The sequence below is a fragment of the Rhinatrema bivittatum genome, chromosome 1 (assembly GCF_901001135.1).
Source record: "Rhinatrema bivittatum chromosome 1, aRhiBiv1.1, whole genome shotgun sequence".
NCBI lineage: Eukaryota > Metazoa > Chordata > Amphibia > Gymnophiona > Rhinatrematidae > Rhinatrema > Rhinatrema bivittatum.
The window spans coordinates 696,479,525-696,492,898 of record NC_042615.1 but is presented as its reverse complement, the minus strand read 5'-3'; the positions used below and the strand labels follow the sequence as shown (position 1 = coordinate 696,492,898).

Here is a 13,374-nt window from a genome sequence, read left to right as displayed (position 1 = left end):
TAAGAGGAGATATTATATAGCTTGACTGATGTGAAATGCCACTGAAACAGTATCTTATAACACTGTTCCTGCAAATTAGCAGAAACAGAACATTTTGCTAACCTATTAAAGACAGTATCCCACTCTTCCTCGTTTAGCAGTTCTCCTAAATCCTGATTCCACTCATAAATATGACACTGAGTCTCTTGACCATAGATTTTTTGAGATTATTCCCCGAAGCTTATCCGCGTGTTCACAATAGCTTTCACAAAGAGACCTAGTCAGGCGTATTGAATTAGTCTTTAGGAGAGATTTTAAATAATGGTGAGTTTGCGCATAGTATAAATAATCCCCTGATCCAATGCCATATCGTTCCATAGCCTCTTTAAAGCTAAGGATATTCTCACCTCCCAACAGATGGCCAATACACATAATACCCTGTTTTTCCCACTGCACAAATGCATGTTTAGACATATCCACTGGAAAGGTAATGTTATGATATAGGTGTGAGGAGTGGAAATAGGAAAAGTTACCTACTAAATTTGATTTCCACTGAGCCCAAATTCATAACATAATTTAAAGTGCTCTAGATATATAAGGTTTAGTCTGCCATGTTGATTTAATTTGCCATGGTAGAGCCTGGAGAGACATTGAGCCTATTACCGCTTGCTCCAACAAGGCCCATTATTTTGGCTCTGTTTTCCTATGAACGTCCATTAGGGTCAAGTTGTGCGGCTGCAAAATATCATAAGAGATTAGGAGCTCCTAATCCTCCTCTGTTGTTTGGGTGAAATAGCACTGCTCTAGCTACTCTGGGTGGTCTTTTTTTTTCCAAATAAACCCGAAAATCCTAGCCTGCCATTGTCGTAATAAAGCAGGAGAGAGATAAATAGGAAGAGTGGAGAAAAAATAAAGATGTGGTAGGACGTTCATTTTTACAACAGCAATACGCCCTAACCATGAAAAAGTTTTCCGTTCCATCTAAATTTCGTCCAAAGCTCCTCCAAAAGGGAACATAGTTTAATCGGAATAGATCTGTAATTTGTGACCCATATATGAACCCCCAGATATTTGAGAGCTTGTTTAGCCCACCAAAAGAATGTCCACTTTTGATATGGGACACTTTGGCTGCCGTCAGGTTAATATTTAGTCGTTCAGATTTGTCATAATTAACTTTAAAACCAGACACCCTTCCGAAGTGCTCAAGCTCAGTTACTACTCGTAAGGACATGTCGGGGTTGGTCAAAGTAAACAGTGTGTCGTCAGCGAAGAGTGATAATTTAAAATGTAAACTGTGCAGCCAGACAGCTGAGATTTGATCATCTAACCAAACCCGTATGGCAAAGGGTTCAAGGCATAAAGCGAACATTAGCAGAGATAGGGGGCAACCATGCTTTGTGTCGCATTCGATGTTAAAGCTATCTCCATAACTTCCATTAACTTTAATCCGTGCCTTTGGGAAGCCATATAGTTTTGCTATCCAGCGCTGAAAAAGTCCCCAAAATCCATTTTCGCCAATGTTTTAAAGAGAAAGGCCCATGTATGAGGTCTAAGGCCTTCTCGTCGTTGATGGATAGCAAGACCAAAGGTGTCTTCTAGTGATGCAACCAGTCAATGAGATCTGGTACCTTGTGTATATTGTCTGCAGCCATTCTGGATTGAATATGAGAACATTTTTTTTATAATAGGTGAGTCTCCTGTATCAATGCTATACTAAACTTTATTGGTTAGCAATTCCTGTTCTAAAAGGTGACGTTTGCGGAAATGGTTTAGTCCCTTAACGTTTATAGAGAATATATGCTCCACTATAAGTAAAGAGAATGAAAGAATAAAACTCACCATATCTGTGACTGTTTCCTTCTACAAGCCCACAAGCTGACAATTAGTCTCCAAAAATATCTGCCTGTTCTACAATCTATCTCACGTATATTTAGAGGTAACCTTCCCTTCAAAACCCAACCTAACATTTTAGATCACCTGATCCTTATGGTGATCTCTCCTAATACCAGAGGGTGGTGTCCACTCACCAGGATGGAACATTTTACCAGCCCCCACCCACGGAACACCACATCCTCAATAAAAACACACTTTAAGAGCAGTGAGTTATATAATATTTCTAGCATTCCTCTACAAAAACAAGATTATTCTCATAACTGTTAGCAACAGTTAACAGTCCACCATGTCCCACTGATAGACCCGATGCCAAAAAGGCAATTGAGTCCAACAGCCTTGATCCGACAAGTTGGCATGTGTATCTTCTGATTGGCGATGTAGGCGTTGGCCACCTTAACCCACTCTGTGCGACCGCAAATGCGCATCCACTTTTTGCTGGGTAGGTGCCATCTTGGGAACCATGAAGTTAATCTTAAAGCTCGCCGATATGCACATTTCAGCGCCTCTCCAAGGGTCTTAACCCTGTGAGTAACTCCCTGTATCACAAATTGGAGACCAAATGGAAAGGTCCAATGATATCGGACTGCCTCATTGCGTAAAAATGATGTTGCCTTTTGCAGCTCATATCTTCTAAGTAAAGTTGCAGGGGCTAGATCTTGAAATATATTTAGAGTGTCCTTCCCAATTCCAGTTATTTTTCTTTCTTGCCGCATCCATTATTTGCGTTTTTTGCAGGAAGCTGTGAAGGCACAGAACAATATCACGAGGGTACAAGTCAGATTTAGGCCCTAATGCCCGGTGTGCCCTCTCTATCTTAATGTCAGGTAGAATCGGAGGGTCCAGTTCATCTGTGGCTGTGCTCCCTCCAGAAAGAATGAACTGGCATATTTTCCATGCCACTTCTTCAGATTTCACGAACTCCAGCGTGTCAGGCACTCCCCATATCCGAAGTTGCACCTGCTAGTGAGATTTTCCAAGTCCTCTAGTTTTTCATATAGGAAGGTTATTTCTACAGTGGCTGACATTTGCTGGTTAGTCAGGGTGGTTATCGCTTCTCTGTGACAGTCTACCCAGTTTTCTCTCTCGTCAATGCGAGCTCCCAGAGATGCAAAATCTTCACGCACCTCAGCTATGGAGGCGAGCAGCTCAGCCCTGTGCTGCTTTAAATCGGAGCGAATTTCCATGAACCATTCGTGAATTTCTTTGCGGGTCAGCAGGTTTAATATGGAGGCGTGCAAAGAACTGCAGCGATGTTGCCGCCATCTTTTCCTGCTGCGTCACTCATAGGTTCTAAGGCCTGCACAGCCTGTGCGCTATCCTCCTCCGACTGCTGGCAACTGTTTGCTGTAAGAGTAAGGTTTTAAAATCAGCAGTCTTTCGTTTTGTTGCCATGCTGACAGGTTATATTCTCTTCAAAGTCGTATAGGATTGACAAATATGTGCTCATAATGCTCAAACATGGTTATAGATGTTCCGTGACCGAGGAGCACATTTCTCACACGTCCATCCTGGCTGATGGCAGAACAGCGCCTCCAAAGTCCACCCAGCTTTTTCTTTCTTTTGACACCAACAAACTGGGATTGCCACTGTCAAGCATACTTTATCCAACTGACTAGCAAATTGCATCTCTTTCTGTTATGACCAGGCAGGCCTAGATCCATTGAGTCACAGCATTAAGAGTCATGGCAGCATCAGTAGCCCACCTATAAAGGTCTCCATGGAGAGATCTGTCAGGCTGCGACAGAGTTCTCTCCAAATATTCACATCCCATTATTGTTTGGACAGGGACTTCAGGTGTGATAGCAGATTTGGCCATTCTGCCCTGTGGAATCTCTTTGAAGTGCAGTGTCAAACTCCATCCCTCCTAGGGCCCACTGTTTTTGTTCCAGACTGCCCTTAGAGATATAAAAAAGAAAAAAAGATCTGTTGCCAACAAAAACAGTTATGCCTGTTGGCACTGTTTTGATTCCCCTTTTTTGTTCACTTCTGAGGACTGCCAACCTGCTTGTCTTCAGAAAAAGAAGAGTTGCTTACTTGCAACAGGTGTTCTCAGACCTCACTTTACCTCCTGGTGTTAGCTTCTCCAATTTTAAGATAAAAAATAGACTGAGGGGCCCCTGTGTGGATGTGTGGTGTAATGCCAGCCTGCACATGCCAGAAGGGTATAAAGTTCTAGAAACTGACTCAAAAGTTCCGGGCTGGGTTCCATCAGATGATGTCATTCAGTTCTGAGGATTGACATACTGCTGTCCTCTGAGAACACTTGTTACATGTAAGCAACTCTATTTTATATATAAAACTCTGCCAGTGTATTAAAACACTAACTTGCATCTTTCCTCTCATCCCAGGGCTTCGCCTGAGCAGGTCTACAAACTGTGTTGCACTGAGCCAAATGTACAGTAGTTTTTGAGATGTGGCAATTCTCTACAAGGGCTAAACCAAGTCTGCCACAGCTCATTCAATTAAGAAAATATTCTAGTCTGAATTACCAATAATTTCAATTAACAAGTCAAAGTTTTAGTCTAAGAAATAGTGCCCAAGAGCTGCTGTAATCTCAAATGTTTTAAATCAGCTTGCTTCCTCTCTCAATGTTTTCATCCTATAAATCTCTAATTTTGAAAGAATGCAGTATGAAAGTTAAAAAAAAAAATTAGTTAAGGAATCTGATTACACATTTTATGAGACATTCAAATATGATAACATTTTAAAACCGTAAGTTAATATATAAAAATATGTTAGCTTTATTTATACACACTCCCATTACTTTAATAATCTGTCCCTTCCCAGACAGCAGGGCCAAGCAACTTAAGTACCCATGTTGGCTGAGATCTGAAGGGGAAGTGCCCTCCAAATCCAAATTAACCTTTCAGCATTATTCATTTGCCTTTAAATGTCATGCCTCTATCAGCAGACACCTTTCCTTCCTCTCCAAAGCTTGAGCACATCACTTCCATAACATCCCCAAATTCTAATGGATCTACTGGACAGGTCTCAAATCTGAGTCCCCATGCCATAGCATACAAAGTCATGGCCAAGTCACAGATGTCAACTCAAACACATTAATTCACTTGGTACTTAAAATATATTTTATGATAAATTCAACAGACCTCTCAGTAAAATTACCTATTTTACCTACTTTTTTTTGTTGCCCTGAAACACTTGCCTGATCCTTACCTGAAGGCTCCATAGAGTGGTCTGTACCAGCAGACAAATGAGCATGGTGTAAAGATTAAGAACCACAAGATAGCCAATCCAAAATCAACCCCTCGTCCAGGATCCACACAAAACCAGGCCAAACAGCCAAAGATATTCAGAAACAGAGTTACTGTGTCAACTGTGGGAACAGAAAATCATTTCATATTAAACTCATGAGAAACTTCCACAAATGTTTCCAATAAAGTTATAAAGCCTTCAAGAATAGTTGCTTCATTGTCAACTCCCATTTCATTCAAATATTGCGAAATGAAGGTAAGTTTATTACAATTGTTAATATTAAGGCACTTAAAACAATAGTTAAAAAGAAAAACATGAACACAACCAGTTCCCAGAATTTTATGAAAAACGTATTGCATACTCAAGCAGATTCCTTGATGGATAATGACAGACTCGATCATCAGTGAGTGTGAACTCCTGGTGCTCCAATAGATATTGGTGTGATCAGGAGGCCTTGACATTTAGTTCCTGATTTTCAAAATAAATTCCCCCATATTATGCTAAAAGTATTTTAGAAATATAAGAAGCTAGCTCATTTGTCCAGTCATCCAGACCAGAAGACTAATTATTTATAAGTAATCAAGTGTGTTCACAAAACTATAAAGTGCATTCAGAAAGAAGAAAGTCTATAGTTAGAGTGAATTAGCCATGCTGTTTTGGGTGCGACATCCGGCAGTGTGTGGCTCGGAGCCTTCTCAAAGTTGCAGAGTTTTAATGCTCTGCTCATGTACAGTGTTCCCATGCAATTACTTCAATCTATAGTCCTCAGTTGTTATTAAAGATTATGGACTTTGTCCACTTGAACTATGTAGAGGCTGCCAGGGAGGTGGGCGGATACGCATGGCTAATTCACTCTGTTATCTATGGAAAACACCATTTACAATAAGTAAACGCTTTTTTTTTTTTCCATCGATAGGCCAACTGAATTAGCCATGCTGTTTTGGGAAGTCCCAAGTTAAAGGTTGCTGACATTTGTAAGAAAAAGTCTACTACTTACCTTCCATGTCTGCTCGTAGAATTAATTTTCTTTTTCTTTTTGCAACCCATACACTTAAGTGGCAATCTCTAATTGTCTCCTACAGTGGTCAACACTGCCCGACTCAGATAGCTTGTTCAGGCAGTAATAAGCTGTGACGGCATGAACTGATGACCATGTTGCGGCTTTGCAGGTATCGGCAATGGGCACATTTTTAAGGTGCGTCAAGGAAGAGGCAGCCGCTCATACCTGATGCACCCTGACTGCTCCAGAGAGAGGCATGGAAGCAGAGTCCTAACAGTGACAAATGTAGCTTGTTATCCAGTTGGCTAGAGTTCTTTTGGAGAGTGCAATTCCTAGACTGTTAGAATTGTAGGAGACAAATAGTTGTTGGACACACCTGTGGCCTCATGCCCTGTCTTTATAATAAGCCAGGCCCGTTTACAGTCTAAGGCATGCAAAGCCTTCTCTTCTGTGGCTTTGGAATATAAGTTGGTAGGGAGATTGATTCGATCAGATGAAAAGCTGTCACTACCTGAGGCAGGAATTTTGGATGCGGGCATAATAGTACCTTGTCATGGAAGAATGGTAGGTAAGACTAAAAATGTATCAGGGCTTGTATTTGACTCACCCATCTTGTAGATGTAACTGCTACAAGGAACAGCACTTTCCATGTGAAGTACTTTAGGGGTACTGATGATAGAGGTTCAGTCGGGCTTTTTTGTGAAGTCTCCTGGGGCAGAAAAGAGTCCAAGGGGGAGTACCTTGTATTGGAAAGTTTGATTCCTATTTGGAAGCAGAAGAGGCGCCAGCTGGAAGGGAGAATCAGGATGTGCGAATACGCATCTTTTAGATCAAGTGAACACATCCAATCGTTTAGTTGTATGAAAGGTAGTATGGATTTGAGCATCATCAATTTGAACTACTCTCTTTGGAGAATTTTGTTGAGGGGATGGAGGTCCTCTGTGTGCTTCGGAATGAGGAAGTATTGGGAGTAGAACCCTTTGTGGATGTAAGATGGCCTTTTGTGCCAGCGGGTTTTCCACTTCCTGCCGTAAGAGGGGAATTTGGGAAATAATCTCGTGGGCTGGGCTGGTTGAGGAAAGTTCGGGGGGGGGGGGGGGAGGGGAGTGGGTGGTGACTAAATTCAAATGATACCCAAGTTGAATTATGCTTAGCATCCCATGGTCACATGTTATCTGGACCATCTTGAGTAGTGAGTGGTTACTCTGTTCCTAACCAGATTGGCCGACTGTAGTTTGTTTGGTTTCAAAAACTTTATTGATTTTTTGGAGTTGTCTGCTGTTGTGGCCTGCAGTAATGCTGATGCCCCTCAGCAATACTTGTTGAGGCTGTGAGCAGGGTTGCTAGTAGACAGGGTTCTGGTATTGGCTGTACAGCTTTTTGTATTGTATAACACTTGAAGGAAGACTGTTGATTGATCCGATGGCAGCGTGAGGGACTGTACTACCACATTGTTCTTTGATCTGTGCTAGTGTCTCCCAGAGCTTGTTGCCAAAGAGATTACCACCTAGACATGGCAGGTCGGCTAGCTTCTCGTGCACATCCTCCCTGATTGTTCTAGCTCTTAACCATGCCATGCGATGGGCGGCAATAGAAACCACAGAGGTTCATGACATAGCCTCGAATGCTTTGTAGACAGAACGAAGGTGGTGTCTTATGTCCTCCTCTAAGTCTTGAAGAGGCTGCATCAATATTTGCTCGCCAGACTCTGAACAAAGGGCTTCGCTCGCTGAAGGCATCTGTAGATGTATTGCACCATGTAGAACTGGTGCTGTTCTATACGTGATGTTAGCAAACTTTGAAAAATGTTCTTACCAAAATCATCCAAGATTCTGTTATCTTTGCCAGGAGGAGAGTTAGCATGAAGCTTACACTTTCTTGCTTTCTTCATGGCAAACTACTACCACAGAGGTGTGTGGTAGGTGAACTGCCCCGTAACATTGAGATCTCTTCAGGTGAATTTTCAGGTCTAAATTTCTAGCCACTGGCAGGTTGGGTTGTGGGGTCTCCCAGGACTTTAGAAGGACTGTGTCCAATAGCTCATGAGATGGCAGTGCTGTCGTTTCGGACAGGATGTCTAAAATTTTTAGAACACAACACACTTCTTTTCTCGGGTCCAGAATTTTATGCACTTTCATTTTTAGTGCCCCGCACATTTTTTCAACAAATTTGGAGTATGTAAGGTCTTCCGGGGGAAAGAGGAATGTTCGTGGATTCATCCAGCTCGTCCGATGGTAGGTGTATTGACGAGGATGGTAGGAGAGAGCAGAGACTGATGTCTTGGGTTCCCTTCTAGGCATGGGAGAGCCCTCTTGTGATATTGGGTTTCTCAGGTTGTCTCCTCTGGGTTGAGAGTGGGTGGGTCTATGTTCCTCTTGATGCCGGTCTGGGATAGAGAAATGAAATTCCAGCAGACTCACTTTAGGGTGTAAGGAGGAAAAAAGGCCTTTAATTATAGTTGAGATCTGCTCCATTGCTTGTGACGATCTCAATGATGGAGACAGAGGAAGGCCCTTCCCTCAATGGATTTTGGTGTGGAGGTGATGAAGAATAGGGACTTTTATGAGGTCTAGTTGGAGGAATGGCCACCAAATGTATGCATGAGATTGGGGAATGTAGAGGTCTATGCTGTACCGGCAACTCCAGATGCTGCCTTGTCCCGCGGAAACAGCATCTCTTGTAGATGGGGACTCTCTGTACCGTCTTATTGACATCAGAGACAAGTCCGAGTACATTTTAAGCTCACTTTGGGATGACCCAGAGATAGATAGGTGGTCTTGCTGGTGATGACCATGGTAGGGGGCATAGGGTTGAAGGACAGGCTCCACACCTCTGCAGTGAGGCCTGTATGTGGCCCCGCTCATTTTTTCTATCACTGGGGTTTTGTTGGGATGAGATCATTTAAACGAAGGCACATATGAACAGAGGGGAATAGTTGATTCTTGTGTCATGCACTTTGCATGCTTCAGATGTGGCGATGATGTGTTGCATGGTGTTGGCGCTGCTGCATCGGTATGCAGCAGCTTGGTGTGCATCGGGATCACGCGGTATCCAATGATGCATTTACATCATGTCCAGGTGCGTCGTGTTGGGATGCGGACACTCGGGTCTCCAACACAGGACTGACACGTCCAGACAACGCAGGTGCAATGTCTGTTGGCACCAACGACAATTTCTGAATACACCCCTGCCTCCGTTGCCGAAGCACTGCCCTTGTTTTTATGGGTCTTGGCTTTGGCTGGCTTAGTTTGCTTGGCCTTCGGTCTTGAGACCAAGGATGACCCAGAGCCAATCGAGGAAGCGTGTCTGTCTCCCGATGGTGTGATTTTGGTCCCGATGAAGACTGGACAAAGTGCCGTGTGGAAGGGGTATAGTTTCCTGAGGCTGATGATCCAGCCTCCTGTTCTCGTAGTTTGGCTATATTTTCAGCCTGGTGAGACATGCAACCTGCAAGCATCCTGGTCATGGTCGGGCCCCAGACACATGTAACAATAATTGTCTGTCTGTCTGTTGCGGGGATAATGTGTCTGCATGAATAGTATTTAAATCCCAGTGCCTTTTTCGACATGCTTAGCACTTAAAGGTGCTGTTTTGTGGATCACGTTAGGCAAAAACTGAGGAGATGAGAAGATTTGAGTCCATTTCATGGTGTGGAAGAAAAGCAACCAAGGAGTATAGACAGGTAATCGCACAGGAACCGCTGCGCATGAGCAGAGCATCAAAGCTCTGCAACTTTGAGAAGGTTCCAGGCTGCGCGCTGCTAGATGATGTCGCACCCAAAACAGCATGGTTAATTCACTTGCCTTATCGAAAGAAAATATTCAGATTGAGGAGGGAAAAATGCATATTATTTTAGAATAAGGCTGTAACGTAATAAATGTGGAAAACATGAAGGGTTTGAATACGTTCTGAATGCACTGTATATATTTATATCTACACCTAGATATCTGCTAGGTTTGTATGTTAATCACTATCAATAACGCTGGAAAAGGTCAGTTTCCTAGGTCATCATCTGATGATTTAATTGGTAGCTCAGGCTTGCAAACCAAAATTAGCCTGCGTGGAAGTAAATTTACCAAGAAATTGCAGTAAAATAATTTCTGCATTTCTCCATGGGGTCTGGATGCCACTACCTGCAATTAACATACACTAAACAGAATTTGCCCTTACTAAATGCAAATAATTAAAAGTAATTAGCATGCATTAACTACAACACAGGATAAAGGGATTTAGCAGGCATTAAATGCAAGTGATGAGCGCTCAGCACACCTATCTATAAATAATACGCACTAAATGGAACATATTGGGAAAAGCTTGCTCCTGCTGGTGGCTGCCAATGAAGATCAAGGTGAGAGCAGAAGAGCAAAAGAATAGAAAGGAACTGAAGGATGGGAGTTTGGCAGGAAAGTGTGTGGGAGGTTGGCAGAAAGACGAGAAAAGGAAGGTAGAGAAAAGAAAAGGAGAGGTAATCAGGAGAGAAGGGAACATAGAATGAGCAGAGGAATGGCAGAAGGGAGAGGGAATGTTAAGATTACTTACCTGGTAATCTCCTTTTCCTTAGTGTATGCAGATGGACTCAAAACAAATGGGTATAGTGTGCTCGTGCTAGCAGTTGGAGACGGATCTGACGTCAGCATGGGTACATATACCCCCACAGTAAGTGAAGCAATTCAGTAATCTTCCTTGCAAAGCTGTTATAGCTATATGTGTACTGACCGATCGATTAATCAACAGGATTACCCTGACCAATTGATGGTAGCTGGAGACCGCCAGTGTTCTCAACCGGAAGGTGTCGACACCCGGCAGGGTGGAAGCCCTATTATAAGCAAAACATGGCGTACCATGAGTCAGCGAATCCCCCTGTATACCGGCAGCCGGGCGGGATGCTGAGTCCATCTGCATACACTAAGGAAAAGGAGATTACCAGGTAAGTAATCTTAACATTTCCTAGCGTGTAGCAGATGGACTCAAAACAAATGGGATGTACAAAAGCTACTCCCGGACTGGGCGGGAGGCTGCCCGAGGACAGTGTAGGATCGCCCTCGCAAATGCTCCCGTCTGAACGTCCAGACGGTAGAATCTGGAGAAGGTATGGAGGGAGGACCATGTCGCCGCTTTACATATCTCTGCAGGCGACAGCAGCTTAGCTTCTGCCCAAGAGGCTGATTGTGCTCTGGTAGAATGAGCCTTGACCTGTAGAGGTGGTGGTTTTCCCGCCTCTACGTAGGCTGCCTTGATAACTTCTTTAATCCAGCGGGCGATGGTCGGCCGTGAGGCCGCTTCCCCTTGCTTCTTCCCGCTGTGCAGGACGAACAGGTGGTCCGTCTTTCTTACTGCTTCTGACATTTCCAGGTATCTGGACAGCAGTCTGCCAATGTCGAGATGACGTAGTATTCGACCTTCTTCCGATTTCTTCAAACCTTCCGTGGTAGGCAAGGATATGGTTTGGTTGAGGTGAAAGTGGGAGACCACTTTGGGTAAAAAGGAAGGAACTGTATGAAGATAGATAGCCTCTGGAGTGATTCTAAGAAATGGATCACGACAGGAAAAGGAGATCCTTTGTAGCTCTGAGATGCGGCGTGCTGAACACACAGCCAGCAAGAACACCATCTTCAAGGTTAACAAACGGAGAGACAGGCCTCGAAGGGGCCTGAAGGCTGATCCCGCTAGAAATTCCAATACTAGGTTAAGGTTCCACAAGGGCACTGGCCACGTCAGTGGCGGGTGAATGTGTTTAACTCCTTTCAGGAAGCGTGAAACGTCTGGGTGCTGGGCAATGGATTTGCCGTCACGTCTGGAACCGTAGCAAGACAGCGCTGCTACCTGTACCTTGATGGAGCTGAGGGAGAGACCCTTCTGAAGTCCATCTTGTAGGAAGTGAGAGGAATCTGTGCGGTATGCGAATTGGTGCTGTGAGAATCACACCAGGCTTCAAAAATTCTCCAGCTCCTGATATATGTTAGTGATGTGGAGAACTTGTGTGCTCGGAGGAGGGTATCTATCACCGGCTCAGAGTATCCTCTTTTCTTCAGTCTAGCCCTCTCAATGGCCAGACCGTAAGAGAGAATTGAGCTGGACCCTCGTGGAGAATGGGGCCTTGCCTTAGCAGGTCCCGGTATGGAGGCAGAGGTAGGGGATTCCCTGCCAGTAGTCTTCTCGGCCAGTCCGGGGCCACTAGAAGAACTAGACCTCTGTGTCGCTGAATCCTGTGAACAATGGCGCCCAACAGGGGCCATGGAGGAAATGCGTATAGCAGGATCCCCTGAGGCCACGGCTGTACCAGGGCATCGATCCCCTGAGCTTGAGGATCCTGCCTGCGGCTGAAATATCTGGGAACTTGAGCATTGGACCTGTCTGCTAATAGGTCCATGGCTGGCATCCCCCAGTGATCCACAATTAACTGAAAGGCTGCTGGTGACAGCTGCCATTCTCCCGGGTTTAGGCGTTCTCTGCTGAGGAAGTCTGCCGCAGTGTTGTCCTTCCCGGCGATGTGTACGGCGGAGATGTCCTGAAGATTGGCTTCTGCCCAAATCATAATGGGGAGTTATTTCTAGGGACACTTGTTGGCTTCTGGTTCCGCCCTGTCGATTGATGTATGCCACTGTGGTGGCGTTGTCTGACATCACTCTGACCGCTCTGTTGCGAAGTCTGTGGGCAAATCGCAGGCACGCTAGCCTGACTGCCCGTGCCTCCAGTCGGTTGATATTCCACCTTGACTCTTCTCTGGTCCACCGTCCTTGGGCGGTGAGCTCCTCGCAGTGCGCTCCCCATCCATTCAAGCTGGCATCTGTGGTGAGCAGAATCCAGGTTGGGGAGGACATTCGTAACCCCCGGCTCAAGTGGCCGGGCTGTAACCACCAGCGTAGTTGCTTCCGCACTCTGGCTGGTAGAGGCAGGTGTATGGTGTAATCCTGTGATCGTGGACTCCATCGAGATAGAAGGGCGCGTTGCAATGGTCTCATATGAGCCCGCGCCCATGGCACCACCTCCAGAGTGGATGCCATGAGGCCGAGGACTTGTAGATAATCCCGAGCTGTGGGCCGGCTGGCGCTCAGCAGGACCTGCAGATGATTCCGGAGTTTTGACTGTCTCTTGGAGGTCAGGCTGACCTTGTCATCTTGGGTGTCGAATTGGACCCCTAGATATTCCAGCAACTGGGACGGCTGTAGGGAACTCTTCTTTATGTTGACTACCCATCCTAGGCTTTCCAGAAGAGCTATAACTCTGTTGGTTGCCCGGTGACTCTCTTCCAGTGACTTTGCCCTGATCAGCCAATCGTCCAGGTAGGG

The 13,374-nt window shown here is 44.8% G+C and overlaps 1 protein-coding gene across 1 annotated transcript in view; it reads right to left on the bottom strand.

Annotated features, from left to right (window-relative positions):
• Window positions 1-13,374, bottom strand: part of SCAMP1 (secretory carrier membrane protein 1) — a 174,587-nt gene that overhangs the window by 10,333 nt on the left and 150,880 nt on the right. Inside the window, 1 exon segment of the mRNA XM_029575432.1 lies at window positions 5,047-5,206. Within this exon segment, the coding sequence (XP_029431292.1) occupies window positions 5,047-5,206 (160 nt within the window).